Source organism: Catharus ustulatus, chromosome 2 (genome assembly GCF_009819885.2).
Source record: "Catharus ustulatus isolate bCatUst1 chromosome 2, bCatUst1.pri.v2, whole genome shotgun sequence".
Lineage (NCBI taxonomy): Eukaryota > Metazoa > Chordata > Aves > Passeriformes > Turdidae > Catharus > Catharus ustulatus.
In genome coordinates, this window is record NC_046222.1 from 30,760,237 (window position 1) to 30,786,714 (window position 26,478).

A 26,478-nucleotide genomic window follows, 5' to 3' on the forward strand; every position below is an offset into this window, starting at 1 on the left:
GAAGTTGGAGGTTTCCTCCTGGCCTGCAGGAGGTGTGCACTGATAAAGGATCTGTGTCAAGAAGCAAAGGAGCTGCTAGAGGAGGCTGGCAGACTTTGAAGCATCAGGGGCATGAGGAAGAGACTGACTGGATGATCTCTAAGAACATGAAGGTACAAGAGCCTAAAACCCCAACTGTACTGAAAGGAGAGGCAGAGTCTGTACTTACCAGGTTTGGAAGTGGGGACTCCTCTGATGGTGAAGGCTGGGAACTTGAGACATCTGGGAATGAGAGGGAGGCTCTTGATCCACATGCAGATGTCTGGCTGCTGAATAGGGTCAGTGTTTCATTGCAGCTGAGGAGCAGGAAGGTCTGTCCAACAAACCTCCAGAACCAGGTGGCTCTGAGCCAGGCAGAGGCACTGGGAGCGAGTAACAAGTGATAGCTGCCAAAGGCTCCCACCTGCAGGGTACAGAGGTCCCCATCTGCTGACAAGACCTTGTGCCAAGGCATTTGGATCTGGGACATTGTGGAGCGACTGCTGACGTTTGTCCATCCCTTAGACCAGCCCTTAGACACTGCTGCTGCTGTCTCTAAGTGAGACCTGGAGCATATCAAGTGTCACTGGGCAGCTCTTAGGATGATGATCAACAGCAAGGTGTGTCAGGTAGATTTCTACCTCAGTTGTAACAGCTCAAACAAAGACTTGAGGAGAAGTGTTACCATGGGTCCACAATTTCTTGTGCAGCTGGTGTCAGTGACAAGTTCTTGGTTTTTATATCTATGGGACCCTCTTTGAGCATTGAGGTGTGCTAGGAAGAGATGGAATTCACCTGAAAAAAAGCCAGGCCAAAAGGCATCATTATTGACTCCAGGGGAGATATCACAGTGATTGGCCTCCAGATGGAATTTGTGCTGCTCATTGCAACATTTTCAGAGCAGCAGTTCAGTCAGTTCTCAGCCCATTGCACTGACCATTTATGTAGTCCATAGTTCACCCATTTTTCAATGAGGATGTTGTGGGAAAAAAATGTTTAAAATTTTGCAAAAAGATCAAGCTAAAAAAGTCCATTCCTTTTCCCTCATCCACAAAGCCCATTATTTCACCATAGAAAGATACCAAATGCTCAGTCATCTCCAAATCCATGCTGAACACTCCCAGTCACCTTCTTGTTCTTAATAAGTGTGAAAACAGTTTCCATGAGGATGTACTCACACCTTTCCAGTGGTGATGGAGTGGTCTTTGTGAGATACCAAATCATGAATTATGATAAAAGTAGCCTTGTATTCAGCTGCAGTTACTGAGCTCACAGTGTCCTACCAAGACAGGTAAGTAAGCAGCTCATACGTGTAACAATCCAGTTCATGACTGCCTCAGACTGGGCAGTGTTCTGGGCAGCGAACGGATCCTTTTCATCCTGAAATTGAAAAACTCATTCTTCTTGCTTAAACTACGAAATTAAGCAAACCTTCAGCCTTCTAGACATAACTGAATAATTTTCAGAAAACTAAAGTCTGTGTTGAATGCTCTACACTTCTCTTAAAACTGGCACCTAAGTCTTGAGTTGGGTCCTCTTTATTGATACAGTTTGACTGACAAATGTACAAGAGAAAGCAAGATATCAATGGAATTAAATGCATGTACTGCTGCTATCAGTATATCAGAAATCAGCACCTAGCAATGGCAACTCAAACTAGTGAGATAGTAGTCTAGGTGATACATAATACATAATCTTCTGGAAACTGATCAGATAAATGAGTGGACAGAAGAGCAGTGGGGGAGGACCTTGCAATACAGAATTTCTAAGCTCTGCTATGGACTTCTGCCTCACATTGGGCAAGGTTGTCAAACCTGCTCTTTTATAATGTCTTATGGAACAATTTCTCTTCTGTTCAAAGAGGAACCTCAGAAGGACCCTCCATTGAGCCTCTGGGTTGTACATGATTTAGGAGGAAAGGAATGCTTGGATTTCTGTGTGGCTTCTGTCTATTCCCAGGGCAGTGCTGTGGTTGGATTATATTCTGGTTGTTGATTGTAACAGTGAATTAATAGCAAAATAAAATCATACAAGGGACATCATGCTGCTTCTTAATAATTCAGCTCTAAGTGGCTGGTGTTCTCGAGTTGCTTTGATGTGTGCACCCCAAAGTACCTGAGAAACCCTTCATGTTATGTATTAATAATGCTTAAATGGTAGCAAGGGAATGCATTCAGCAGCAGTGTGGAATGCATGTAAACATTTCAAATAGTGACACAATACTTTTATTTTCATCACAGGAAATGTTAAAAGATGAAGTGCGCACATTAACCTATAGAAACTCAATGTATCACAATAAACATGTTTTTAAAGATAAGATTGTCCTCGATGTTGGAAGTGGCACAGGAATCCTCTCCATGTTTGCTGCAAAGGCAGGAGCCAAGAAGGTATATGGGGTAAGAAGACTTTCTCTCACATTTGGATTTGTTTGTGCATTTTACCTGAGAATTTGGCTTCGTTGATTTACCTTTTCTTACTTGTCTTGGTTTGAAATTCTACTGTCTAAGCTCATCTATGGTTTGTTTTATAGTGACTTCAGTGGAGTTCTGTCGTATTCTTTCACTTGCACTACTGTGCCTTTTCCAAATTGGGATATAATTTTTTTTTTAAATATGTGGAATCTTTGGTTATCTGGTAATATTCACATTTCTTCTTAGCTGGAAAAAAAAAAAAAAAGTTAAAGAGACTCACTCCTACTCAGAGGGGTTAAGTGAACTATCTTGCTTTTTAAATTTTCAAAGTCTGCAACTTTGTAGTCTTGGAAACAAATTTCCTTAATACACTTTCCCCTGCATGTTACAACTCAGCAAATTGTGCAAGAAAGCATGTGCATGTTTTCTGTGCCAACAATAACACTTTTCAGAGGCAGAAGGAAATTATTACCTTAAATACATTGAACTTTAGGAGCATGAATGTGCTGTTCTCTGCAGAGAAGTCATTACAGAGAGCATAGATTTGCTTACTAAGTATATTCAAACTTATTTGTGCTAACTCTAAAATGACAAATGCAGTTTCTTTTAGCTTTGGACTTCTGTTTGCCCTGAAGACACATAGCAACATGGAATAGGGGAAATAGATCCCATTCCTCAGTATACTTCAACAAAATTGTTTACTAAAACTTAATTGGGTACATCTGTACATTTGAAGACACTGATGTCGCTAAATACCCAAACTGTGTGTCTTCATTAATGGTAATGATACATGAGATGCCATTTCAATTCTCAGGCTTATATTTTCAAAATCCAGTGTTACTTCTGAGTATCTCATTTGAATATCAGACTAGAGCATGAAATAACAGATAGCTGAAATCAAGAGGTACTGGCAAAAGCTGTGGAGTTGAAACCCAAGACTGGCAGCTAGAATGTATTTTCTTGTAAACCAAGTATTACTTATTAATATGATTTATTACCTCAAAGCCTCAGGGAGGACAAAACCTCAGCTTTCTGTGATGCAGAAATGCAGGTCTCATGCAAAGATATTGCAGTGCTCTAGAAGTATAAGCATATACAAAATGATGATGCTGTGCTCCCACCTTCCTATCTCTCAGATCCCTGGCCATATGGTCTTCCTCCCTCCCTTGTGCTGGCACTGGTGCTTATCTGGTTCTACAGTGAGCCAGCTCACTGGCAGGAAATTCACCAAGTAAAAGAAAAGTAAATACTTTCCCACGTTTGTTGTTGTGATGGTTTTTTGTGTTTGGGTTTTTGGTGGTTTTTTCCCCCTTTGGATTTCTTTAGACTTCAGACTTTACCTCAGGCCTTTCTAAAGCTCAGTGGCACAGCAGTGCCAGCTCACCCATGGACTGTTCATCACTGAAGCTGGTGGGTGTGCTATCCATGGAACTTAGCTCTCAGAGGAACTTCCTTAGGTGTGAAACTCTTTGGCTACAGCCAAAGAATTTCAACCTTCTTGTCAGATGAGCTGTCTCACTGAACCCTGTACACAGCAAGCTGCAGAGTGGCTTTGTGTTGGACAAGGAGCTATTTCAGATATCTAGCTAGCAGTGGCAATCTTATTGAGAGTTTATCAATTGAGAATTTATGGTCATATTTGCCATTGGAAACTGTGAGTGTTCCATTTAAAAAGCAAACATTTGCCATGAGTTAATACATAGAGCTGCAATGTTCAATTTCTTCTCTACAATTAAATGTGATTTTTCAAATAGCATGATGTGGGAACTGTTGACAAATGCAGTGTTGGTTTTTCAACCACAGAAATCACTCTCCTCTTACTCACGCTTTTCCCTCTTTGGGTTCAAATTCATCCACTACTCTGTCTGGTTCTTCTTAGGCCTTCTTACTTACTGTCAGAACTTATTCCTTGCCACTACCTAAGCCAACTGCTAGAATTATCTCTGGGTCTTCAAGAGATGTAAATCATAGAATCATTAAGTTATAGCTAAAGTATCAAGTTGGCCAAGGACATGTTCAGTCCAATTTGGAAAATCTCCAAGTATAGAGACTCTGAATACTCTCTCAGCAATGATTCCAGACCTACAATCAGCAGGAATTTCCCTTGCCACATCTCATGATTACTGACTTTTGTCTTGTCCCTGTGCATTTCAGAAAACAGTTTGACTTTACTTTCTTTGCAAGCCCTTTTGCGATATTTTTAGATTGCTATTGGACTGGGGGGATCTCTTCTACAACCTGAACAGAGCCATCCCCCTCATTTTCTCTCCTTTCTTCACCTGTTCTGAGCCCTAACCCTTGTGGGAGGGTGCCAATGTGCCATGCAGTGATGTTCATCTAATGGGCAACCTTTTGTAAGAAATGTGGAGAGATAGAACTAGCACATAGCTGTCAGTGCTTAGGAGGGGCCAGTGAGGGATACAAAAATACGTAAAACATCCCTCAAAGCCTTGGTTCATCTGCTGCATCTAGTCATACAATATTCAGGACAGTCACTGCGGTAGAGCTCTCTGAGTTCCGTGGTGTTTTCAGACAAACAACACAGTACAGGGAAGAAGGAGTTAAACAGACCAAGAAAATGAAGGCTGATGTTAGATGTCAGCTGCTTTGTATAAAAAGGTGGTGATGAGGACACAGCCCAGGGGAAATCTGAGAATCTTGTGACTGTTTCAGAAAGAGACCACAGTAAAAGAGGAGACATTTGCAGCAGAAGATTGAAGACTGAGAAGTAAAATGAAAGCCTAGGTGAATATACACACACAGAACCAGGTACAGCTGAAGCAATTCAAGGGCCATGCTGGCACCACTGCAATTTAATATATTCATTAAGGACAATAGATAGTGGGACTGAGTTCACCCTCGGCGAGTTTGCAGATGATACAAAACTGCTGATATACTTAAGGGAATATACCCCACACAGAGGAATCTTGCCAGGCTTGAGGAATGGGCCTCTGTGAACCCCATGATTTTCAGCATGGCCAAGAACAGGATCCTTCACTTAAATCAGGCCAATCCTTTGAAGATCTCTTCAAGCCCAAACAATCCTATGATTCTGTGATTATAAACTCAGGTGCAGACTGAGTTTGGATTGGAACATGCACTTTTCACAAAATCCAAATGCTTTGCAAAATAGGACAGATTTGAGCAGGTCGCTGACTTGAAAGAAAACTAAGAATAAACCCCGACAACACCATTTTTTTCTCAATTTCTTCACCTACAGAATTTTGTTGTCTTTTTTCTGAAATTACTCGCTTTTTAAAATAAAATTCAACTACAGTATGTAGTCCAAGTCAAAATGCAGATTAATAACTTTAGTCACCCTTAAGCAAGTATATTTTCTGAAATATTAATTCCTTTATGAATCATTTAAGTGTTGGGTTTTTTTATTCTTTTGCTTCTTTGCATCTGAAGCAGATTTTTGGAAACCTGTTGCCATCCATAAAAGACAACTTTTTATTCCTTTGCACCTTGTTCTTTAGAAAGTTTGGAAAGTAACTGCCAACACCTACATACGCCTTCTTTATTTAAAAACCATCCAAAATGGGCAATGGAATTGAAAATACCAGACAAATGTGAATAAAGACAGGGAAAATTAGTATGATGGCAGCAACTATAGACAGGGCATACAGTCTATACAGTTCACAGTAAGGGAAGAACCTGGATGGAGCAAAATGACAGCCCTCACCTCAAAGGTTTTCTTCCTTAAACTCTCTGGACTGGCACTCAGGTGTTCCTTTCCATGGGCCAGTTTTGGTTTATGCTTAGGCTGTTGTGCCAGACATTTTAGGAACGGTTTGCATGCACAGGCAAGCTGAGCGGAATCAATGTGTTCCCATGGGGACTGGGATTGATATTATGATTGCTGTTATGTCTGTTTCATGCACAATATAAAAACAATAAAGGATTTGTGTGTCCTTGCATTCACTGTCCTGCCATCTGTGAGTGCTGTCACGGAGGTCAGGCACAATTTAGCTTTTAGAGATTAAGTGGGATTCGCTGGATATATAAACCACTTCATTAGAGATAATATAGTTCTATTTGACATTCCCATAGGGGAATTAGAGAGACAAGGATTATGCAAAGTAGTATCGTCCGCTCAATGCTGACTTTGGAAGAGGTAAATTAGGAATCGATTCAGTGACTATAAGCAACTTTGGCCTTCATGATTTTCAAGGGGCACAAAACCCAGAGAGATTCATGGAATGTAGTTTTTTTCTCTAAAAGATATTAAAGGTCATTGCAAACATGCTTTTATACTAGTACACAGATTTTACCAATTTTAAGGGCAAATCTAAAACTAGGAGGTATTCTGTAATTATTTTCCTAGAAAAGCACAGAACTGGTCAGAGAAAAAAGTCATGAAGATCTGGATGTTCTCGTAAATAGAAAATTCCAGTCATTTCTTATGTGTTAAATGCCTGCATTCTTTTGGAATAGCAGCTTTGCTAAAGAGTACAGATTTTTCACATAGAAAACAATTGCTTCTTGTCATAGACCAGTATTGGCATATTTGGATATTAGTATTATTCACAAAGTTTGAATGTATTTTGTGTTATAATACATGTGGAAATTTAGCATCATCCTAATTCATTCATTTTTGTGGGGGAGGAGGCAATATTCTAAAGTAGCAGTAATAAAAAAGATAATTAATAAATTATGTACATTTTGTAGGTAGAACCTCTTTTTTCACATTTCAACAATTTTAAAAGCTATCTTTTCTACAGAAACCAGTTTAACTCAGACACAGACTGCTATTTAAATATTAAAATATCATTAGTTATGATACTCCCCACAGGTTTGGTTTACTCTTTGTCAATGGTTACATGCTCTGTAGAGTCTTTGATGCCTTTGGTAGATATTGTTTTCATTCACATAGCTGATTTCTCTAACAGATAAATTGCTCTTTATCTTGCTTTTCTTTTTTTCTTTTTTTCCTAGATTGAATGCTCAAGTATATCTGACTACTCAGAAAAAATTATCAAGGCCAACCACTTGGACAACAGTAAGACATATATATTTATTTTTTTTTCAGGAAAAGGAGAAGATAACAGTTTTTCTGTTGTGTGGTTTACATGTAAATGGTAGTTTTGCAGAATTTACTTATGTAAATACAAAACTAAACACCTCATTCTAGGTAATACAACAATTCTTCACAGGAATTACTGTTACTTCTGTATTTATCAGAGACAAAAGAAGTACATAGAATTTATCAATGGGAGGTTTGGTTTAGCAAAGCAGACGGAAGACCCTGTATTAGAACTGAACTTACCAAACTGATTCTGCCATTTGAGCTCCCCCTTCTCTCTTAGACAGACTAGAAATACAAACACACATATTGACATTCAAATTGAAATAAGCTTTAAAGCAAAAATTTTTCACAAAGTTTTGTGACCCCTACTTTAAGAATATACTTTTTTCAAAACCTTATCAAAACACACACAAAAAACCAAAAATGTTTGGATCATAAAATAAAAATATCATATCAAACCGTTTTGTGTTTGAAAAGAAAGCTGATGAAATTTCCAAGTATATGGAAACTACAAATTGAAAAAAAACAAACAAAAAACCCTGAAAACCTAGAAGTAACCCCAAGCTACTGAAAACCCTAAACACAAAATAATCCCCAACAAGTTATATTTCATGCCTTCAGTCTTTCTACAAATCACAGCACACAAGATATCTATGTAACAACCTAAAAAATAAGTCTTTTTTTAACTGAGGCCGTGAGACAGCTCCTGTTTAAAAGTGCTTTTTTGTGAAGAGCTTGCCTTTGCTGCAGAGCGGGTCATGGCTGGGTTGTACCAAGTGCCCCCACGTTTAGCTGTGTCTGCGCTGATGCTCTGCCTACACATGCTCAGGAATGGATTTCTGTTCTGGTTCAGATCTGTTTTAATTTTTATTGCTGTCACTGGCAGTTTCTCACTAACCCTGAGCTCTCTGGGAGGAATATTTATTGTACATCACGGACATTCAAGTGTTGTGTGAAACAGCAGTGACGTAGGGTACAAGAGGCCAGCCAGTGTATGCACCTCTTGGAAAAGAAGGAAGCAGAGGACCAGAAAATACTCTTCTCCACAGTAGGGATAAGACACTAAAGCAGTGAGATTGCTTGTCCTGAACCTTGGATGCAGAGTCCCTATGTTCCCAGAATGGCTTTCATCCACTAGAGACACAAATAGCACACCGCAAATCAAATTGTGTTTGGATTTCCAGCAGCAGGAATTGTATGTGAAGGGCCCACTGCCAAAATAAATTAGAAGGCTCCAGTGCACTCCAGAGAGTGCAGCAGGTATTTATCTCTGCTTTCTCCTCCTTCTTCTACAAGGAGAAAGTGACTGGGAAACTGTGGAGGCAGAAGCAGAGCTTCCTCCCTTTGGGAGGAGACTTGGCAGTACAGGTTCAGCAGTCTGCCTGACTGCAGTTTGGTCTGAAAACCGCACACCTGAACCAACATTTACGTTTTCATACTCTACACTTGCCCACACTCACTTTCATTTTAATGCAGCCAGGTACTGAAACAATGTAAATTTTCTGGTTTTTCCCCCTCTAAATGTTTTGAGAAATGCAGAGTCAACAGAAGGGGCCAAATCAAGAGAAAACCCACTCTTTCCAGAACAGACACATGCAATACATCTGGGGACAGCACAATCTGTTCCCACATGATGCCTTATGAAGTGAAGGGAGGTGGGAGGAACCAGTGCTGCTGCTGCTGCTGCTTACACTATGACTGTTCTTGGTGTAAACAGGGGGCTTCAGGGTCAGGTGTGTCACTTTGGCAGCTGTGAGCAGTGCTAAAAGTCACTCCAAAAGCTTTGGGGCCGTGAAATTTCTTGGGAGAAAAGAGAACTAAAGAGACCTCATGATTGGACTTATAGACATGAGGAGTCTTCAGTACATCAACAGATGTTGAATTCCTAACTGTGAAAGAAATTAATTTCACAACTATAAGGCGCACTGGATTATAAGGTGCAGTTCTGGGTGTCGGCAAATTTCCGAACTTTGTTCATATATAAGGCGCACCGGACTATAAGGCGCACTTTTTTTTTTTAATCGAGATTCCACACGCAACAAAGTAACGAATTAGTAATGGAATTGCGCAATTGTGGGGTTTACTGTCAGGTGCTCAATTTGCAAACATTTTTGACAGATTGGTATAGCCTGTAAATGCAGCCCCAGGCACCCTCCCTGTACCACGGGCCCCGGCACTCCCACCTGCCCCCAGCGCCAGCTGGCGCAGCTGGCACGGCCTTTGCTCGGCTCCCGCAGCACTGCAGCTCAGGGCTACCACAGGGCTCGCAGCTTGGGACTCCTGCAGCGCCGCCCCCCCATCGCAGCTCAGCTCACAGCTCACACTTCCAGGTTGGCAAATTTCCAAACTTTGTCCATATATAAGGCGCTCCAGGGTATAAGGTGCACTTCCGGGTTCAGACCAAAATTTTAGTCAAAAGGGTGCGCCTTATAGTTGTGAAATTACTGTAGTTTAAATAATGGCAAAGGGAAAAGAGCTCTGCTCTTTTCCAGTCAGGTTGCTCTTATCAGCTGATACTTTGTGGAATCAGTTTGAGTCAGAGTGTTCCCAATTTCTTACAGAGCCAGTACAGATTAAAAATTTGCTATGCAAATGTTATTACTCTAACATCTGGTTAAAGTAATACTAGTACTTCATGTATTTGGGGAAGACAAAGCCTCCTTTTCCCAGGGCTGAGTTCTAAAAATCACTCAACCCACACTTCCACACTCAGCCAGCTAACCTACTTCAAGCTAAATTAAGTTAAATTAAATTACCTTAATTTTTCTGAAACTGGATGTTGACCATTTCATCAATAAAAAATGCTATAATTAAAAATTGCCATTAATTAAGAATAGTGGAGTAATCTTATCAATTAGTAGTGGAAAGTTTAATATTCACCTTATTCCTAAATTTCAAGTGCATCAGTTACCTTGTCAAGAAGGAATCCAGAACCATGAGACTTTATCTGCTGTAACAAACAATATGAACAGCAGAGAAATACATGCTGAAAATTATTTAGCACAAGCTGAAAATACATTTGTAAATAGGAAACATTTTTTTAAAAGCAGGAATGATTGGTGACTTGTGTAGTGGTCCGAAAACAAAATTATATTTTACAACTGAACTAAATATGGCTCACCATTTAAACATTAGTGTGTAAACCTGCAGGGATGTTTAAAGCCTTCTAAGTGGATTTTTTGCCTTACTTGGTCAATGATCTAGAAATCTGCCAAATTGCAAAGGGCACTGTAAAATGGGATCATACAGGTAACCAGGTAAGGCCTGTTTTTCTGTTTTTAGGCATGGTGGGGGTTTTTGTTTGGTCTTTGGATTTGGGGTTGTGTGTTTTTCTTCTATACTGATGCTAAAAATTCTATTTATTATACTTACTCTGGATAGTTTTTTAAAAGTGTGAAATGCATTGAGTCACATGGAGTCATGCCTTATTGATAGGCATTCAAGAAGAGAATCATATTGAAAAGGTCAGCCTGATATTCACCAGTAAGGATCTTAGTCACGTGTTTTATTATGTGAAACGTATTTTTTGGATTCTCCTTTCAGTAATCACAATATTTAAAGGTAAAGTGGAAGAAGTTGAATTACCTGTGGATCAAGTAGACATCATCATCAGCGAGTGGATGGGTTACTGTCTGTTCTATGAGTCAATGTTAAACACAGTCATCTTCGCACGAGACAAGTGGCTGGTAGGTGCTCTGCATGTCAGGCTCCTTGCTGGAGCAATCTCCATTTATTTTCTACAAGCTTTCCCTTCCCTACTGTGCCATAACAAGACACAGTCACATCTCCAAGTGCCATTTCTTAGGCTTTAACAAGGAGATAACAAAGGGAACCTCAGTGAAAGAGCTTTGCTTTTGATTAAGTGCTGGCCGGCGTAGTTTGCGTCTAATGACATTGCCACAGGCTGCAAGGTTAAAGCTAGTGTGACAATCTGAAGGAAAACAATAAAGGCATGCAAGGGGTGCTTGTCTGGTTTTTGTATGTGCAGTTCAAAATGTGATGTCTTTGTCAGGTGAATAGATTACGAGATCCATTTCCCCACAATTCATCAACAGAAACCTGGAGGGCTAATGTTTCCAGACCGAGCTGCTTTGTACGTGGTAGCAATTGAAGACAGACAGTACAAGGACTTCAAAATTCACTGTGAGTAAGCGCCCGCCACTTTTCTGTGGCTATTTCCCTACAATCTTTCCTTTCCAGTAGCCTACTGTCATCTCTTTGCAGGCCAGAATTCAAATATAAATGTGGACTCTGAGAAAATGTTGGTCTGCTGATAAATTCAGGAAATTTGCAGTAATTTAAAGTGCACGAAGGAGAGATGCATATACAAATTGATGAACACTTTGCCTGCAGTTATAGTAATACCTCTAGCTATATTTAAAATGTGCATTATAGGAGGTTCAGTTTTGTTGTTTAATGGATATGTAATCCATCGTAACAGCCACAAAAGCCAGTAATATTCTTTTGCCATTTAGGTCCTTATTTTTGTTTTTAACATAACAATAACATAAAAAACAGTAAGATGCAAATTAATTATACACATGAAGAAATAAACCTAGAAAAAAAGTATATCTCCATGATGGTTTGTCAAGAAAAAAAAACCTCACAATTTGTAATACTTTTTAAAAAACATTTTATACAACAATTTTTAAGATAAAAATAAGGATCGGAAATCTAAATTTTACTTGTATGTTAAAAAAGGGTTCTAATTTGGGGGGTTTTAATATTAATAGATGCATAAAATTGACTTTTCCTCTGCTTTTAAAATGTTTTGAGACTTTCCTTGAAGTATCATTGAATAACTGGTGCTGTTAGTGACATTTACAAGTGACCTAGTCCACACCCCTACTGTGGTAAAATGAACAAGTTTTATATTATTTCATTCTTTTTTTCCTTTCAACGTTTTAAAATTTTATTTATTTCTCAGAGCTGGTCAATTTCACTTCAAGATATTTTGCAGTATGGGGGAAAAATCACATAATTCCTCAGCAGATTTATTAACCAAAGATAGTGAAAGTTTGGTTAAATTAGTGGTTTCAAACAATCCTTAAATAAAAATGCCTAACTCCTCATTCCTTGACTCTCACCTTCTCCCAGAAAAGAAGGCTTGGTGTTTCTGTAATCAAATTCAGTGCTAATACACACAACTGCCAATTGGTCAAAACCGCTATTTTGGGTCAAAAGTGAGACCACTGCAGTGGGGTGGTGACAAGAAGTCTCTGTGAGTGCCAGGAAGAATTATATCTACTCCTCAAGCACAGCCTAGATTTTTCTCCTTGGTTATATGATGACCTTGACAGTTAAACTCCTTACAAAATGTACAGATTCTAATGGATGTATGAGGCATCCATTCTGTAAAGGAATCAGAGCCATTTTGGCCTAAAATCTTTCACTTTGCTTTTGAACTCCTTCCTTTCTAGACCTTGAGTCTTTTTCTTTTCTCACAGACAATATATCTGTTTTCAAATAGTTCCATTTTTTGTCATTTGAAAAAATGTTTCAAGTCATTTTTTCTTGTTCTAAAATGTTGTTTTCCTTCAAGACACTTTATTTTCTGATTTCACCTCTGATTTCCCTTCCCCCCTTACCTTATAAACCTCTGTGTCTTTAGTTATTTCTGTCTCACTAACTATCTGCACCACCATCCTTCTCACCTTTCCATTTATAAATCCTTGATGGTGTCTCCTTGCGTTTCAATTTTTCATCTTTTTTCTCTCTTAAGGAGGATAGAGTCTTGCCTTCATATGAGATGTGTGGCTGAGCATTTTAAAGAGCATTCAAGAACCACTATATTGATTAAGAAATAATGCAATATAAGTTTTCTAAAAAAATCTTAAATTTTGATTTTTCTAACTGAAGATTAATGTCACAGAGTATTACTACAGTCATTTACTCTAATTTACTACAAAATGTAAAACATATAATTTTATTTTTTACCTCCCGTGACAGCTCTGCCTAAGACAGATTGGGGCACATATTTCAAAGGTATCACATAAAGGCTGAAGTGCAGTAAATTATGGAGGCCACAATAATAAATAAAAAATTAATAAATTGTTTCTTCAGGGCTTTCTAGCTAATATTTTCTGAGTAATCACATTAAAATATATGACTTTTATAAATGTAACCTGAAGGTCTCACACGTTCATGATGCTGAAAACAAAAGTTTCAACTCCCTTGAAATGTTGAGAAACTCGCAAGCCAATGAAGAGATAATAAAGAGAAATCAAAGAATCATTCATATCCATGGTTTTTTCCAATTTAGGAATAAGCAGGTTTTTATATCACATTACATTTTCAGTAATACTCCTCTGGAAACCCCAGTAGTTCAAATAATATACTCTGGGAAAAAAAGAGACATTTCAAACATGCTCACAAATGTATTTATCTGTTTACTTTGTCTTTTGTTCAATTCATTTTTAAAAACACTCCCAGTATTCAGTTTAGTTTTGATGTGAAGCACTGAATGTTCCCTGACTTACATGCTTCATACGACTAAGATTTCTCTTGTTCAAAGGTTCTTTTCACTTTGTTAAGCAACCTTTAAAGCAAAGCCAGTGTACTTTTCCATTTTTCAATGTTTTCATTTTGTGAAAAAAAATCCTCACCATGATAAGAAGCATCTACTGGAACAATCAGAAGAACAATTCAAATACAGAGGATTGGCATGATTTTAAAATCTTTTCAAAGTGAGCCTTTTACTTTTCTGTCATGATGTATGTACAGATTAAAACTTGGAGTCACAACTACTGAAACACACCTCCCATTCTACTGCTGCCAGTAATTCACTCACTGAAACTAAAACTGCTTAAATAATCAAAGGAGCATCTAAACTGCTAATTGAGTGTCAATCTACTGTGGGGGGGAAGTATTAAGCAGGATAGGAAAGAACAGAATCCCTAACAGCTATTCCCACCACTCAGCCTGACATCAGATGATTTTGACCAACAATCACAAGTGTCTAAAGCCACGAAAATCATTAACAAATCTTATATAATACAGTTTTATAGATACCAAAATATAAGGGTCACTTGTTCAAAGATGCACATTGAGAGCTTATTTTGTCACAACTGATCTTTGAAATAGCAATGATGACATACACAGCTGGGGCAGGGAACAAAGAGCTGAAGGGGACATCTGAAAATTAGGGGATGGCAGACATTCTTTCAAAAGAAAAATGCATTGAGAAGCAAAAAATATTTTCTATTATTTCTGCTAACCTTGACAAATCCATTTGCATTGACAGGGTGGGAGAATGTGTATGGCTTTGACATGACCTGTATTAGGGATGTTGCCATGAAGGAGCCCTTGGTGGACATAGTAGATCCAAAGCAAGTGGTGACCAATGCCTGCTTAATAAAGGTTTGGTAATTCTGAATATACCTAATTATGAATGTTTGCACCTAACTATAGGGTTCTTTTGGGACCTGCTGCTTATGTTTTGCTACTGTCTTTGTGTGCTTTGAACCAGCAGCAGAAGCCATCATCACAAATGTTATCACACTAAGAAGGAAAATTGTGCAGTTTCAAATTAGCCAGTTCTTGCACATTTCACATGCTCAATACTGTTACCTGACCTGGGCATGAAACTGATCCCTTGATTTCTTATGGATTTCCTGAAGGCAAGATTCTCCTTGCGTCTCTACTCATCTGGTTACATCTGCAGGCTGATTCTTACAAATTTTACATGTGCAAATACTGGATGAAGAGAGACGTGGTATATTTAGATACAAATTTGAATTGCCCTGCCTTTTTGTAAACAAAGGTTGGACATTACTGATTGAATGCTGCTGAGAAGAAGGGGCAAATGATACTGTTTGCAGTAAGGAAGTCTGAAGTATCAGTTCTGAATTGATGATGAAAGAAGATCATTAACTCCAGAACATATGATCAGAATTCGAACTCAATTTATTTCTCTAACTTCCTAATTCTTAGCCCTACACACAGTGTTACTGCTCTCTCTCAGCCCCAACATCTGCACCTAGAGGTTAACTGGTACCCTGCTCTACATATGAGACAAAAAGATCACTAATCCCTGTTCACAAGAGTTTGTTAACAATGAAGGAACTGCCTCCAGAAAGACTTGAAAGCTCTAAAATTCCCTTCACGTGAAGGAATCCTCCTCACGTGGGACAACTCTCATTTCAAGGCTGTCTGCATCAATAGCAGTGGTAGTACCTGCTCCATCAATCCAAGAACTCATTTATCCCAGAGTCAGTCTAACATTTCCCTTTCACTTTTTGCCAGTAACAAACACAGCAATAAAAACTCCCATACACAAAAGAGAAAGCCATGCCTCCAGTGTTCAAAACCTTTACTGAAATCAGCAGAAAGGAACAGAAGCAGAAACTCTGCATGAGTATGTATGCATGCACAGTCCATCTGCACTGAGGGGCACACAAGATGGCTGTGCCTGAAAACAGCCTCAACCAGAACAATTTAAAATTGCAGCACACACAAAAGAAACAGCTATTTAGACTCTATGAAATATGTCCAGAAAGAAAGAGATCAGAGAGTAAAATGGGTTGGCTGCTCTGGAATAAAAAACTGCACGCCCTTAATTGAAGTGCAAATCCAATGCTTTATTTAGAAGGTCTTTGAAAGCAATTTTGTTTAAGATGACAGACAACAATATTCAAAGTGTTTCTATTCAGGTTGTATATTTAGTTTTGACATCTCTCGTCCATAAATTGATTGGTGCTGTACCATGTAGAGGCACCAGGACAGCAAAGCAGGTAATAAGTACACAAGCACAAACCACTCTCCATTCCAGAATCAGTCACTAATCTCACAAACTAATCACTAAGAAAAGAGAAAATTGTCAATGAAAAGCACGAAGGAGTGAGGTTTAGGTTCAAGATAGCAATATGGAAGCAGGAAAAGCAGACTCTGTAGTTATATATTTTTTAATTTAATTTACTTTTGCACATGGTTTATTTATATAAAATGCATTTCTTTCATCCTGAAAATATTTGTGGATTCAGAGAACAATATTAGCCTAAGAAAACATTCGAGAATAAACAAAGCCATAATGTTTAATTATTCAAATGTTTTATTACAGCACTTTTGGATAGCACAGCTTGTTCATATTAGATTCACAGAGGGATTTTTAGGGTTGTATTCAACCCAAAGCCAGCCGATTTAGGGTGCCTACCAGATGAGTCTGAGTTCTCTCTGCATTAGTCAGTGCATGGACCCATCACTAGGTGCATTCCTGAGAGACCAGTCAGAGTCTTGTGCTTCTGCAGTTATTTCAATTCCCAATTTAGATGCTTTGAATGGTTCTACAAAATCAGCAAAATAAGACATCAACTGTGCATGCTGTGTAGCCATGGCACTTACCTGACATGCTGGAGACTTGAGTAAAATTTCCTCTTTTTTACTCCTCAGAAACTGGATGCAATCCAAGTCCTGAATGCTTTAAGGAACTTTAGGCACTAAGCCACAGGTGCACCAGGGGTGGTGCATGCAGGGAATGCACCATCCTCTCTACTGTGAGAGCCATTCTCTTTTGCATGATCTCTTAAATACATCTGAGGAGCACAGGAATTGTCCTGTTTAACTTCCATACCGAACCAGACAGGGAGAGTAGTGAGAACAAAGCATCTTCAAACCACAGAATCAATAAGTGAACTCAGGAATAAGTGTGCCAGGTGTCCTTCTGGGGCCTACTGCTTTCAGTAACACTGCCAAAAATATGGGAATTTGTTTCATACTTAGCTGTGTTTTCTTCTCTGATCCAAAATAAACAAACAAACAAATAAAACCTGAAAAACTCCACCATACCACTGACATTTGCATTATGAGTTTAGCTTATTTCCATGCTGACAAAATCCTAGCTGAGTAACTTGACTGTCTGGGAAGGAGAACAGGAAAGAGGTGCCATGGCACTCTAGAAGCAACCTTACCTGCAATTTGTATCATTTATCTCCTGTGCAGTTAGCTGTAATGAGTGTTGCCATTTTATATAAGAATATATAGTTTCCAGAGTACAATTCAAAAAGATCACCAAAACCAGATTTGGCCATTTTCAGAATTATATTAATTAATAAAAAAACCCCCCACTTTTGTCTCCTACCTTGCATTGTAAAAAAACACCTGTTTTTTTCCTTAAAAAACTGACTGCAAAAATGGCCAGGATATCGGTTTAATATTTTTGAGAAATTTCTACTGACTTCTCTAATCAAACTATTTCCTAGTGCTTTTGATTCCACTTTACCCTGCATAGCCAACACAGCTCAGAGAGAGGGAGCTAGTTCGCTTTTATGTGCCTCACCATTAGACTTATATCCCAATTTCCCCAAAATGAGATCACTAAAAAGACACCAAAAATTACAGAAGTCTGCAGCTATCACCCACCAGTCCAGTTTAGCTTGGCAAAGCAAATTTTGCAGGCTGCTATGGAACTTTGCCAGGAGACCTCAGAAGTTCTCATTCCTAGAATGCTTTTTTCTTACCCTCTTTTCAGGGGGAAAAAAACAAAAATATTTGAAGATTGTCACAGCTTTAAATGACCAAGTATATGCATAGGTCACTGATAAACACTAGTGCCACAGGGTGTCATTGCAACACAGTAGAATCATTTTCATTATGGCTAAGTTGGTCTTGAACAATAATGCTAACCAGACAGGCCAAAACTATGGCTTGCTTAAATCATCTCCCTGTAAGTTTTCTAAGTCTCAGAACCACGAATGAAGTCCATGCAAAGACCTCAGTAACTGAAATATATCTGCATCCTTCCGTCTCTTTTTGTGGTCTTACCTTAGATTACAGAAGGTAATTTCTACAAGAGCCGTCTAATGTGCCCTAAAAGAGTCCTCTATGGGTGGTCCAGACAGTTCTCCATTTTTGCAGTGCAAGCCTTAAGAAATGCTGGTGAGGTCGGAGACACAATTCCTGCCTCCAACTGGTAGAAAAAATATGGATTTCTGCCTACAAAATTTCTGCTTCCCCGTATGCATGAGTCATAAGGGTACCAGAGCAATGAGAATGAGCGATGAAGGTACCAGGAAGTGCAGAGGAAACATTGCCCACAGCATTCAAATAGTACTTCAGACTTACCATCCTCCCTATCATGACTATGAGGTTTGGAAACAACCCAGATAAAAGCAGTACGTAGCTGGGAAAAACAGATGCACCTGAAAAACACAGTTTAAATCTTGAAGAGTGAGGTTTAAATATTGATGGAAATAAGCAATCCTGGAGAATACATTGTCGCTTCCAACTACTGCAATCAAGCCATAGTACAACTGACATAATTTGCTTCTGTTGTGTTCAAGAGTAAGATCCCTGTGCTCTGTTTGGAATCAGTTACCTGACACAGGACTAGAAAGCATCATCATTAAAAAGCAGGCTCCTCTCATGCCTCAAATATTTTGACTGCTTGACACAGTCAAATCACTTTCCTTTCCAGAGACACAAAACCAAATACAGTAATTTCACGACTATAAGCCATACTATTTTGACTAAAATTTTGGTCCGAACCTGGAAGTGCGGTTTATAATCAGGTGCGGCTTATATATGGACAAAGAACAAAAAGTTGCTGTTTTAGTTTGGAGGACAGGCATCTGCTGAGAAAGGCAGGAGCTTCTCTTTGAAATGGAGAATGTAAACCCCCTCCCTCCAAATTATTATAATTTTGAAATCAAGGGGCTTTCAGGCAAAGATACGGGAATTAGGAATAACAGTTCTTTACTAGGGAAATTAAAATAGAAATACAGTACTACAAAGAAACAAACTCCAAGCCCTGACAAAGTCAGAGTACAACCTGACACCCCATCAGGCAGGGTGTTGGTAGTAGTCCCATTAAATGGTGGTTTTATCCTCCTGCAGTGACAGATGTGATTCAGTTGAAGCAGTGCTCCTGTAGAAGGTGCAGTTTCCCTCCAGAGGTCCAGTGGTGATGTGGAGAAATCTGGTTTTCCTCTGGAGTCCAGTGGAGAAAGGGGCTACCTTAGTGTCCCAAAACCTCTGTTTTTATCTTGGTAAGAAATGTTGGGCTCTTCCCCCTGGCTGGAGCAACTTCCAATGGGATGAAGTAATTTTATCAGTCACACAGTGGGACTCAATGGGCCATTAGCAGAAAATGAACTTGCTGGAGGAAAGATGGGTTGTGAAAAGATAAAGAACAATGGCCTGCCTGGTTTCAATGGATGGCCCATTAGCAGAATATCTCCCGTGGAGATAAGGATCACTGCCCCCACCCTCAACAGATGGTGATAGAATAGATACCTTTTATCACACTCTGTATTGAAACCCAAGACAGTTGTTGACATCCGGACATGCAGCTTTATAAGCAGGTGCGGCTTATAATTGTGAAATTACTGTAAGTTTATTTTTATTACAAAACCCAACTCTGGCATCTTTCCTTATGCTGATAGTCCCTGATGATAAAAGGCCTTGAACTGGACCCCTATCTCCATTTCAACATCTACCTGTATTTATCAGACCACCTTTTTACCCTGGTTTTCCCTAGCTCCTACAGCAACTCCCTGCCATTCCCAAGAATACATGCTCTTCAGTGAGTGTCCTCTCTGTCAACTTAGATAACTGATTCATTTGCTCATTAATTGATACATTAGAGCATCTTACAGTGTTAAAAGGCTGCCAGTTGTCTTTGTGTCTGATCGTTAAATGAAGTATTAAAGTACCTCATTTAACACTTACCTGGGAGTCACAGACATCATCATGTAAATGTCTTTTTCTTTCTCCTCAAAAACAGGAAGTAGATATATATACAGTGAAGACTGAAGAATTGGAATTTACTTCTGCCTTCTGCCTCCAAATTCAGCGCAATGATTACATTCATGCCTTGGTCACCTATTTTAATATTGAATTTACGAAGTGCCATAAGAAGATGGGATTTTCTACAGGTAATATGTACTTCTTTTCATTTAATTTCTGTTACTATCAGTCTATCAGTGCTGCTGGTTAGATGGTACAGGAAGGTTTTATGTACCACCATGCTTGCTTTTCAGTGATAAAAACTACTGTCATTTTGGGGGAGGAGAGCAGGATGGGGAAAGGACAACTACTTACAGGAATTCTGTGGAAACCTGAGGCATAATTTCACAATAGCTATTAAGCTTAGAGCTCAGCAGGAATTACAGCCTGTGAATTTATGTCCCTCACTAGTCATATCTAAATCCTGTGTCAAGTTTCTTGGATTATCAGAGAATTATCGGCTCAGAGAGAGATAGCAGCTCTGCATCCTTGTTTTCCCCAAATCCAAAACTCAACAAAGCTTGCCCCAGAGTCTAGAACAAAACTACCATTTTTCCAAGCTATAAAAACATACATACTGATTATGTGAGTCATCTCTAACAACCCAGATGTGAAACTCTAATTTGCCTTGGTGAGTAGATATTTGGAGGAATAACTCCATTCCCTTAAGGCATCATTTACCAGACTGAATAAACCAGTGAGTCTTGCAATAAATGAAAAAACCTCATCCTGTAGACAGCCTGTTTGTAGACAGGAGGATGAAGTGTTTCTCTGATTCTGTTCAGTTTATCATGATAATGTAGGTGCAGAAGAATTACTCCATAAAAAGGCTGTTTGGCCATCTGCTCCTGAAGGTCACCACTGTCTAAAAGACTGGTAAAGATCCTCTCCTGGTGTCTGTTGGCAAAGCTGCACTGAATTCAGTAAAATACAGCAGTTTGTAGGACATGTCACTTCATTGATATGCATTTTTATAAATTATGAGTAAGCGTGTAATTTGGGGTGGATTTGGAGACCTGGGTCTGCATTACACACACCCCCACCGTGTTCTTGAGGCACAAGTTCCCAGTTATGTCAGGGTTTTCTAGGGAACATGGCCCTGCATAGGGGCCCTGCATGTGCACAACTACCTGGGTGTGTACAAGGTAGCAGTTACGATTTAGAATATAAATTCAATTTAATTTTGGTCTAACATGTTTTCAATTAGAAATTTTATGCAGTCGTGTCCAAACAGTAAACAGTCTGGATCTGAACTCCTACAAGAAGATATCTCTTGTAATAATTGAGATTAACAGTCACTAAAACCATCTGGACACATAGACAGAAATTATCTGGTAAAATCCTTTTCCTTTCAAAGGTACCAATTTGCCAGCACAGTTTCTGAAAAATGTTGGTTTATATTAGTATTTTGATTATAGAAATTTAGAAAACAGTTAAAAATTCGTGTCCTGCTAGTTCCTTTTAAAAAGCATCAGTATTTCCCTAATCACAAGCAATTTTCAAAGTCAAGTAATTTTTTTGAAATATTGCTGATGAAATGAAATAAGATCATTATTTTATTAAACAATAATGATACAATGTTAATAATCATACAATACAGTGACTTCATCTGACTGGGGGATACAAATAGAAGAAAAATAAAGTTACCAGAGATTTTGTTTTGCCAGGTTAGGAAGTCTTTGAGGTCCTACAGGTATTCTTAGGTTCCTAGATGCTCTTGACTGCAAGAATGGTAGGAACAAGAAGTGACCAATACAAGTTCATTAGGCACTGCTCAAAGATTGGAATTTAAATCAGAAATAGAACCAAATAGGTAAATTAAAAGCCTTAGGTAAATTAAAAGCAAAGGGTCATCAAAGTGATTAGAAATCAGTGCAAGAAATTAATTTAGACCAGTTTCCATCTCTGGCAAATTGCCCAAAATGCCTTTTAATAGTCCCAAAAGAGATCAAGGTGCAAGTGCTTTTCATCTGCTCTATCTCCTGGAAACTATAAAATTTGCTGGTTTGGAACACTAGCCAAATGTTTCATCTGAAACATTGTGATTAATAATTTTTGATTAAACTTTCCTTCATGCTGTTGTACCATTGTTTTTCGAACTAATTTAGACTTCTGAAATTGAAAGCACTTAGTAGCGATTTTCCCAATTTCAACACATGTGGGTTGAAAGAAAAGCATAAAAATGTGCCTATCTTGCCCTGTAACCCATTTTGTGGAATCCTTCTTACTGGCTGTGATTCACATCTGACATATATCAGTAAAAATTAGAAGAAAACCCACAGCCAGCCAGTAGAATTGTATTGTAAAGTACATTTGCTAACACAGTACATAAAGCATTCTATGAAGAGAAATTATTTTTCCCAATTGTTTCCAAGTCATAATTTGCTTTGCAAGGCATTTAAGAAATTTCAATAAGTGATACCCATATATATATTTTTAGCACCTGATGCTCCTTATACTCACTGGAAGCAAACTGTCTTCTACTTGGAGGACTATTTAACTGTGAGACGAGGAGAAGAAATTTATGGGACGATATCCATGAAACCAAATGCAAAAAATGTGGTAAGTCAGCATCCCTGATACTAATTCCACTTTTACTGATCACAAACTATGATGAGCAATAAATAAAATGCATAGGAGTAAAACAATGAGGGTGCTAAAGGCATTCAAGTTTATTAGTAAGAACTCCAGTCACAGCTTCACCAAAGCTGATGACAGCAATGATAAAGAAGTGCTGATGTTAGGAATTCAGCCTGCAAGCAGGCTAGCATGGGTAGGGAGAAAGGATTCAAATACATCCCTGAGTCAGCTGACCTCTGCAATCAGCTTGACTCACATTTTGTGATGCAAGCAGGCAAGGGGTTTTTCACACTGTCACTGAAATCAGTGGAAAGATCCCTTTTGCCAGCACGAGACGATCAAGAGTAAGTACTTCGGTTCCACATCTATAGGCACTGAATGATTTGCCACTCAGTGCCCAAGGACAGTCTGACAGCAAATTAACACATTTCAGAGGAATGATTGTATGAACTCACCGATCAAATGTACTTGAACTCACTAATTGAGTGAAAGGGTTGTTTAGAAATTGTGCCTTTCCATAAAAAATGCAGATGCTTTATTTAAAACTAAAGCTAAAGCATGATGGATATCACACTAACCATGACTGCTGAAAACTTCCTCAGGTTCTCTGCTATGGGTTGAATCCCCCTTGTGCTTCTTTTAACTGGTACAGAGACTGTGAAATATGGTCTAAGAGACAATCTATGTCTGGATAGAACAAGACATGAGAATTATAGCTTCAGGGAGAAACACTCAAAAATCTTGAGCAGTGTCACTTCATTTTCTATTACAGTAAGCAACAGTTAAAATAACCTGGTTGTCCATCTATGCAGCTGTTTTAATTGTTGAAAAACTGCATTTGTTAACTGCAACAAATCTTAACATTTCATTGTCTTCCCTTTTTGCATCACTTTTCCATTTTTATACCAAACACAGATTGGATATGGTAGTGATGATACAGAGGGAGACAAAAACACAAAATATACTTGGCATTAAAACAAACATGTTAATCCCTGAAGCTACTTGCTGCAAGAGGAAAATAATCTGTTTCCCCACCCTTATGTTGTCCTAGGGGGACTGGAATATTTTCTTTTGGGTTAAATGTATCAATTTTCTTTCAGGGGAGAAATTAATAACATATCTCAAATATGTTCACACAGCAGTATGAATGCAGATTTAGGTACTAAAATTAATGTGCTCTTGATAGTTGTCATAAGCAAGAGAGACCACCTTGGTTCAAAAGGATTTGCTAATGCTTTTTTCTTCTGAAACATGAAGTTTTTTAAAAGCTTGCATAGACACAGCTTCCTTCTGTAGGGCTGTGTACTGCCTCTTTCCTAAAAATGTGTCATTATAAGATAAAAAAAATTACTAAGGGCTTCTGTACAACAGGAAGTTTTCTAGATCTAATCTGGAACAACCCCTAGTGGAAAGCCCTTTAGCCTAAATTAAGAGCATCTCAATGGGGGACACGCTTCAATAATTTTCGTAGGATACATATGATAGCAGCATTTCAGATGTTTCCTGAACCAGGAAGTAACCCAGGACATTAAATCCACCTCAGGAAGAGAACAGAAATATGACCTAAGGACAGATTGTATGGTGAATGCTTTTACGCATCTTACAGATTGCTTTCTCGGTGTTAGCACCATTTGAAAACAAGAAGTTAGAAATCACCACAGGAATCTCTTGCATCTGTTGGTCTTTTCAAACCAAACAATGATAACTGAATTAATACACTAAATTTATGCTCTTACTTACATGTTGCATTTAAATCTTTTTACAGCGTGACCTGGATTTCACAGTAGACTTGGATTTTAAAGGACAGCTATGTGAAATGTCAGTATCTAATGACTACAAAATGCGTTAGCAAGAACCTTTCAGAGAGATGAAAAGGAGAATTTTATCAAGTCTTGAACTGCTGAGCTTCAAGCTAGGAACAACTGTTCACAAGATTATTATATTAAATACTAGAATGTTTACTCTGATGGAGGGTGGTAACCTGATCTTTCTTGCAGATAGTACAGGGGGCTGGGATCCCACTGTGAATGTACAGTATACAGAACTGTAGCTTTTGTTAAACATAGGAAAAAAAATAAGCAACAGCCTTGAGTGTTCTGGTTAATTTTAGGATGGCAGAAGATGCATTTACAAATTGTATTACTTACTGTGAATTTCTGGTTCTTCCAAGCTTTGCATGTTAAAGAAGATTAGGGCAGTTTTCTCACTATGAAAGACTACTACAGCACATTACTGTGATAGTATTATTGGACTTATATTCAATATAAATGAATATATATATTGTACATGAGGAAAAAAAGTCATTTCATAATAGGAATTTGTTTTGTGATTATTTAATTCTCATTATGCTGTCATGGAAAGATAATGGTGTTACCTCTGGCACTACTCCAGGCAGTGATATATTCCATTAACTGTCCAATGTTACAGCTTTGGTAAATATTCCATGCAAAGTGTAGATAAGAGCTGGGCATTTACAGGAAGTTCAACAACTATATTTTTGAATGTCCTCTGAAACCATTAGTTTTCAAATTCACCTTCACAACTGGATGTCTGTCAGAGCTTTAAAAAACATTAGCTTTTTATCCTTGAAAATATTCTGTGGTGAGTTTTTATAGCTGGATTTTGCATGAGACTTTCAGAAATCAGACACCTAGTATTTAAATGTGATGAATGCAAAGTCTCTGAAGTGGTGGATAATTCATGCTTCTTGGCCATGCCATATTTCAGTTATTTGCAAAATTCTTAATACAAAATAATTTTTAAAAATAGGAATTAGTGTTACCTTTTGGTGATGTTTTAGATAAGTTTTAAATTGCAAATACTATTCTTAAGAGTGCAGTAATTTGCAGGAGCAAGTTAATGTCTTTGAAAAAAGTGTCGATGGCTTCTGATATTACTAAGGTGTCTGTAGCTTTCCCGTCCCCTTGAGTCCCTTGTTTTCCATACAAAATCTCCTGCTTATTGTTAAAATATGAAGTGCTTATAATTCCTCATATGTATGTATCAGGTCTTTTTACTATATGAATGTGGGCCATTTAATTACATATAATTCATCAACAACTGCATCACCAGTCCTATCTACACATTTTCCAGTCTGTCTGGCATTAGGCACTAAATCATGTTCTATCTTGTACTAGATAAGATTGACTAGTTTTTTGCCTAAAAATATTTTTAATCACCTGCAAATAAAGTATACTTGAAGATGCATTTTGCCAGTATTTGTCAACTTCTCGCTTTTTAGAAACCTATTTCTATTGATTTTCCCTACACAGAAGCTGTACGGTGCCTCCATTTTCTTATGGTCTAAGGAATATGGACCAGGGATTCTATCAAATGGTATCTATGTAGAGTGAAATTAAACTGTAATTCAGCAGTACAAGATACTGTTTGCAATTTAATTCATCACTGTTGTTTTAAAGCTTCTTTCATATTTTTTGGTTGAGGATGAACAACTTTCCTTACAAAATCAAGTTTATCTGTCAAATATTGTTATGTTTTCAGGGAATGAGTTCAGCTACTCTTTCAATAATGGACTGGGGGAAAAAAAAACATCGACAAGTCCCTTTCTAGTAATACTTCTGTGATTCTAGGAATTTAAGATGAGGAAATCTACCATAGTTTTTCTTAGGCCCTCCATTTATATAAAAATCTACTCAATATTTTCATCTTCTTCTTTGCTACTAATCGCTGAGATGACTGTTACTGAAAGAGGAAAGATTC

General features: G+C 38.2%; 1 protein-coding gene across 3 annotated transcripts in view; it reads left to right on the top strand.

Moving 5' to 3' along the window:
* Positions 1–25,965, top strand: part of PRMT8 (protein arginine methyltransferase 8) — a 58,212-nt gene extending 32,247 nt beyond the window's left edge. For all 3 annotated transcript variants that reach the window (XM_033085819.2, XM_033085812.2, XM_033085830.2), the window contains exons 4-11: positions 2,259–2,414; positions 7,368–7,431; positions 11,002–11,144; positions 11,514–11,601; positions 14,702–14,817; positions 20,177–20,327; positions 22,619–22,740; positions 24,524–25,965. In XM_033085819.2, the coding sequence (XP_032941710.1) occupies positions 2,259–2,414; positions 7,368–7,431; positions 11,002–11,144; positions 11,514–11,601; positions 14,702–14,817; positions 20,177–20,327; positions 22,619–22,740; positions 24,524–24,607 (924 nt within the window). In that variant the 3' untranslated portion in view covers positions 24,608–25,965. The remainder of the gene's footprint in view (positions 1–2,258; positions 2,415–7,367; positions 7,432–11,001; positions 11,145–11,513; positions 11,602–14,701; positions 14,818–20,176; positions 20,328–22,618; positions 22,741–24,523) is intronic.
* The last annotated feature ends 513 nt before the right edge of the window (positions 25,966–26,478 follow it).